This window comes from Myotis lucifugus, unplaced genomic scaffold (assembly GCF_000147115.1).
Source record: "Myotis lucifugus unplaced genomic scaffold, Myoluc2.0 scaffold_5, whole genome shotgun sequence".
NCBI lineage: Eukaryota > Metazoa > Chordata > Mammalia > Chiroptera > Vespertilionidae > Myotis > Myotis lucifugus.
The window spans coordinates 14,538,510-14,544,784 of record NW_005871053.1 but is presented as its reverse complement, the minus strand read 5'-3'; the positions used below and the strand labels follow the sequence as shown (position 1 = coordinate 14,544,784).

The following is a 6,275-nucleotide window of genomic DNA, read 5'->3' as shown; positions in this document are numbered from 1 at the left end:
CGAGAGGCGGCCCGAGGGGACAGTGGGTGGCGGGCCCGCGGGTATGAAATTAAGGGATAAAGAAAGTAGGGAGGACGCCCAGTCAACTGACCTCTAAAAATCAACAAAGAATGTTAAAAAAAGAAAATAGGGAGGAAGAAGGAAAAGGGGCAAGTCGGTGTCTCATCTGTGGTCACAGGGAAGGACACCATTTTCGGCAAGTTCGTGCCGAGGCCGGTTCCAGCGATGCGGCTACCGAAAGGCCCGAGCAGCTTAGGGGAAACCCTAAGTGTCACGGTGGCTGTACTATGGCCACAAGGTGGCGCGGAAAAATCACAAACTTGTAACAAAGGGGATGCGCCTCTTGGGCTCATCTTCACAGGCATTGCTGCAATCCCGTGATTGTTAGAATGAATATGAAATTATTTTTTTTTACGGCCCTGATAATGAGAGGAACAATTTGTTTCGTTTTTTTTTCAATGATACAATTGATTTTAAGTTGACAATAAAATTAATCTTTAGGCAGACTTTTATGTCTGTACCCATCAGGCAGCTCTGTTAACTGCTCGTAGATCTCTTCACTTTTTCAGAACATTAAATGAAAATATAATGGACTAAAAGGTGTTCTATTTTTCCTTAAAGATATTTTCTAAATAGCAGTTAAGATTTGAGGTGTCAGTGATCTTTGTAGTCATTTACATGAATTCCAAATTTTGATCCTAGTGTTATCTAACTTGGTGTGATTTATAGTTGCATGAGTCTGGTTTGAAATTTGTTGTGGAGTCCATGAACTTTGGTGCCAGTAGATTGGGTAATGACAACCTGAAGGAAGGGAGTGGCTACTCTCCCAGGCTTCAAGGCTAGGCACTATCTCTCATTGGCCTCCCTTGAAAGAGTATTCCACCCAAGGAAGCACATATTATTTTCATACGGATAGTCATTTCTGTTTCCAACATTTATAGGCACGCTAAATGTCTGTGGTAATAGCTGCTGGACTGATACTGAGAGCAGTGGATTAATCTGCACTTGGTATGCAGAAGAGAATACTGCAAACCAACATGCTCATCAAAGAATGTAATCTTTAACTGGATGCTTTTGCTTCCAAGTGAAAAGTTCATCTGGAAGAAAATGTCTCAGGAGCATGGTTAAAGCACAAAATGATCAAGCTACTCACTGAGATATTTATTTATTTATTTATTTATTTATTTATTTATTTATTATCTATCTATTTACTTATTTTTGTTAATCCTTACCCAAGGATATTTTCTCCATTGATATTCATACAAGCATGCACCCCTGACTGGGAATCGAACCCAAGACCCTTTGGTGCGCAGACCACACTCCAACCACTGAGCCACACCAGCCAAGGTTTCTTTGTATGTATGTATTTATGGGGATTCTGATTTAATTTCAGGTAATACTTACAACTGTATTTTTAGATATTGCCCTGGGAGATTTTTCAAATTAGATGAGTTTTGTTGTGTGTGTTTTTTTAATTGTTCTAAGATTATTGAAAGAGGTTATATAATAGGTCCAGAGACTTGGGGCCCACCATACTGAGGTCATGGTTGTATTGATTTGGCTGTTTAAAGGAAGGCCAGGAGAATGCCATGGAAATAGCTAGGTTTTGGTTGGGAAAGCAGAATATCATAAAGTCCTAAGACATACCTGGCTAGTTTCATACTATATTTAATGCTATTAACTGTCAAATGAGTTTTATTTCAGCGAACATTATATATGACAAATAGAATGACCTCTGCTTATTTGAATGAAGTCCTTCCTCATTCTCCTTTTCTCTGAGAGAAATATTTCCAGGTACTCTGACCATTCTTCATAAATCCTATTATTTAGCTTTTCACATATTTGTAAGTTCATAGTCTTCTGGTTACTATATTTTGCCTGAGCATTGCACCTGTTTCAGGTTATCAGTATAACTTGATAGATATTTTCCCTAAGGTAAGGCAAAAAGGCTGCACTTACCACTGCGGTTGAACAAAGGTACAATCTGCTTGCCTTTAGAAATTGGTGTTTTCAATGACTTCCAGAGATACTGCTGAACAAGACATTTCTTCACCATCCTCGATGAAAAATGAACATTAATAATGCAGATAAGAACCAGGCCAAGCAATGCTGAAAAGAAAACAAGGTCCAGAAGCCCTAATTCCTTTTAGTGAGATAAATTTAAAATGATAAGTTCAATAGTTCCACCATAACAAAGAATGAGGTGAGTATTGTTTAACCCTTAAGTTCTAAAAAGTTAAGTATCAATGTATGGACTCTTATACCTTGGAAATATTTATGTATATATCTATGTATACCTATATCTACACTTACACTATGTTTATTTCTTATATAATAGAGAGGAAGTGTATGTGCTCTTATGGATGTCATATATGTTTTAATGTTTATTATATGTATACCCACTATTACTATAGTATACCAAAGCTGAGTTTCATTGGTAACTTTTGTGATGTTATTACTTTATATATTTTACCTATAATGACAGGTCTCTAATATAGTACACGAGAGGAAAAGATCTTAGAAAGGTAAATAAGTTAAGAGAAGAACAATTTAAAGCAGTGCTAAAAATTAATTAACTAATTTGCTCATTCACAAATTATCTACTGAGCACCTCCTGTGCACAAAATACTGTAAAGGATACAAAGTACTTAAGGTCAGTGTCTGATTATCAGACATTATCCGGTGTGTGTGTTCTCATGGCAGAAGTGGAGGAGAAAGGCGATGAGAGGAAGAAGCCCACATTCCAACCACTGCAGCGAGGCAGTTTACATGCCATACAAATGGCATATGTGAGGTCCTGGTTTGCCTAGGAGGGTCTGCACTTACTCCTGCTGCTTTAGTGTAATTATTAACAGTCCTCTCCTTCATTCTCAAAAATGTCTGGGGTTGGGCATGTACATCAATATCCCATAGCATTCATAGGAGATAAAATTCTCTTCCAGTAATAAGAAACAAGGAAGCTGTCGCCAAATCCGGAAGGGTGGGTTTGTTTCAGGAGGTAGAAACAGAGATGAGGAGGGTGATCAAGGCTTATGTCTCATCATTGCTTTCTTGTTTCCCCCGTAGCTTCTTAAATTATGTCCCTGCTTTCTATTTCCTTTTCCTAAAAGTCAAAATCTGCTCTAATCAGCACCTTCACTTGTATGAACTCATTCCACGCTCACAAGAATTATTACTACCATTTCTGATGAAAATTTGGGGCAAAGAGGGATTAAGAAGTTGTCCAAGGTTGCTGGTAAGTAGTTTAACTGACATTTGAATCCAAATAATCTGGCTTCAGAGTCTATGCTTTTGACCTCTATTCTAGAAAATTTCTGATGTTTTTGGGCTGCCCTACTCCTCTGATTCTTCTAACCTAGATCAGAATTTACCCTGTTATAACTACCCCTGTATTCTCCCATAGAGTAAATTTGTACTTACTTCTTTTGCTGAGCTACAAGAATAATCCTAATAATAACAGATGTTGGGAAAGCAGTTTAGTGGTTGAGAGGAATAGAATATCGTCACATATTTAATTGGCGGTGATAGCTGAGTATTCAAGTATAAATGACCAATCTTTGGAACTGCAGCACAGGCTTGGCAAAAAGGCGAATGCTGCAATATAAAACTAAAAGGAGAGGAAAAGTTAATAAACAGTAAAGGCAAAGAACCTAAAATACAAGAGGAGGCCTAGAATAGTTTATTTAGTTTTATTGACAGCAAAGAAAGATACAATTTTTAAACATATATGTATATTTTGTTGATTTCAGAGAGGAATGGGGGGGGCGGGGAGAAACATCAATGATGATAGAGAATCATTGATCAGCTGCCCCCTGCATGCCCCACATTGGGGATCAAGCATGCAACCTGGGCATGTGCCCCAACTGGGAATTGAACTGTGACTTCCTAGTTCATAGGTTGACGCTCAGTCACTGAGACATACCAGCCAGGCAGAAGATACAATTTAATGAAGGAGGTGGTGATGATCATTAACATCGAATTCTGAAAATCCATGAAATATGATGACGACTGAGTAAAGATAATTGGATTAGGCTAATTTTAGACTGGTGGAAGTAAGAGGCGGATTTGAGAGCATTAAAGAGAGAAAGAAGGTGCTTTGGAAGAATAAAATTCAGCATCTGTTTGATATTTGAATCTGTCCATCACAAGTTCTTTCACACAGCTTGAAAAAAAGAAGAAAAACCTGTGTATTAATGCTTGCCCATTTCCCATGAAATATATACATATTGTGGCAAGTTTAACACAGGGTAGTGAAGTCATTAATAGTTTAGTGAGCAAATTAAATTTTCTATCACAATATATTTTTCATGAAGAATTTACACAAAATATAATTACCTATAAATTTATTTTAAGAAATTTCTGGTCCCCATACCTTCATTAAAAAAAGGTTGTTACATTCCTGGAAAACAAACAAAAAAAGAAAATGAAATGCTGCAGTTAGGATTGAAGCTCTGTGAACATCTTGCCTTTTTAAGTAAGCATTAAACAGGGGAGACGTAATTCATGATAACCAGTAGCAGAGTATGTACAGCTTTGCTTCACATGGGTAACAATCTTTGTTCATATATCCACCTTTTGTATTTTCTAGTCCTTTCCCTCCTCATGTTATTGAAAGAATAATAGCCAGAATTGCATTTTGAAAACTCAAAGTGCTATGTTAATAAGATTATTCACAGCCAAATTTTCGCATAAATATCATTGGGGCCTATATTTCATTGAATTTTAACTGCGATAGAAGGTGATAAGTGTAGAACCCTGATTTTAGAAGGTAATTTTTAAAAGGAATGAGATAATGGGACTGTAGGTCAAAATGCATCAGACTTGAGCAGTTATTTTGCAAGAATAAAATAAAAACAGTTTTGAAAATGCAAATCCAGACAAAAAGGATCAATCAAGAGTCAGAGAGATAATAGATACAAGAGAGGAGAATAAACCATGGAACAAAGTATCAGGGTCTGTAGAAATGAATGGGGGAAAGTGATCTCTGGGAAGAAATGAAGGAAAGGAAAGGGAGAGAGAAGAAGAGAGTGAAAGAAAAGACAGCAAAGAGACGGGCAAGGAAGGGAAGGGAATAGAAAGGAAAGGAAGAGAAGGAAGACATTTTTCATTGGAAGAGGAAGGAAGTTGAAGAAGTTCTTGACAATGTCCTCATGTTTCTTGGTGAAGTAAAAGCCAGTTATCTAAAAATATGAGTGTTCTGAAGGCATGATAAGGAACGTGAGCAACATTAAATTGACATTGCAGATTATCCACTTGTGATGTTCAGAATTTCTTGGTGATGCAACTTCCCCAGCAATACTTGGCTGCCTGGAATATTTTCCTCTGCCAGTGCCTTTGCTGCCACACTGGTTGAATAAATATTGACAACCTCATAGACTATTCCCATGTGCCAGGAAGAAATGTATTATCAGCTGCACTTGATTGAAGTAATATTTTTGATTATGAACCTTTTAATAAATTCATAGTGATTCAGAAACATTTATTTTCTTACATAATAACATGAACTTTCTGTGCACATTGATATGATATGCAATTACAGGACATATTTTCTGTCTTTAATATAGCTATTACAGTTCTAATGTCTGAACTATCTGGTACACACATACAAATCTCAAACTTAAGAGGATGAGTGATTGTGTAACCCAGTGGTTTCTAGATTCCATGTACTAGTAGAACACAAATAGTTAATTTGGCCAAATAAAATATTAAATAAACAACCCACTACAAATCGTTGTAACCATAATTTCTAAAAGAGCTTTATAATGAAAATAATTTTAGTCTTTTTAATAAATGTATTTATTATTCATTTATTTTTTAAATTCTTTATTTTTGTTATAGTGCTCTTATGGGTATTCTGAGAACAGCACCCTCTTGCGGGCATTTAGAAAACAGCACCTAGTAAGATATTCTGCAAGGCTGAAAAAAAATTCCTTGTCTCACAGCTCTCTTAAACTGTACTCCTGTTTTTTCTTTGCCTTTTCTTTTTGCTTCTTTGATTGAGTGATTTTTTTTCCACCCTGTCATCTAACTCACTGATCCAATCCTCAGCTTCCCCTCATCTGCTGTGTACTCCTGCCAAATTTTATTAGTGCTATGTCAGCCTTTATTTCTGATTGTTCTTTTTCATAGTTACTATAACTTTTCTCATGCTGTTGAGCATCTTTACCATCACTATTCTGAACTCTATATCAGGTAAATGTCTTATCTTCATGTCATTTATCTCTTCCTCTGGAAAATTCTCTTGTTCTTTCACTTGGGGATTGATTTTGTCTTCC

At 36.5% G+C, this 6,275-nt stretch overlaps 1 protein-coding gene across 1 annotated transcript in view; it reads right to left on the bottom strand.

Annotated features, from left to right (window-relative positions):
• TTC21B (tetratricopeptide repeat domain 21B) overlaps positions 1–2,056 on the bottom strand; it is a 64,677-nt gene extending 62,621 nt beyond the window's left edge. Inside the window, exons 1-2 of the mRNA XM_023743585.1 lie at positions 1,960–2,056; positions 189–367 (exon numbers count right to left, since the gene is read on the bottom strand). Coding sequence (XP_023599353.1) covers positions 189–367; positions 1,960–2,056 — 276 coding nt within the window. The remainder of the gene's footprint in view (positions 1–188; positions 368–1,959) is intronic.
• Between the last annotated feature and the right edge of the window lie 4,219 nt (positions 2,057–6,275).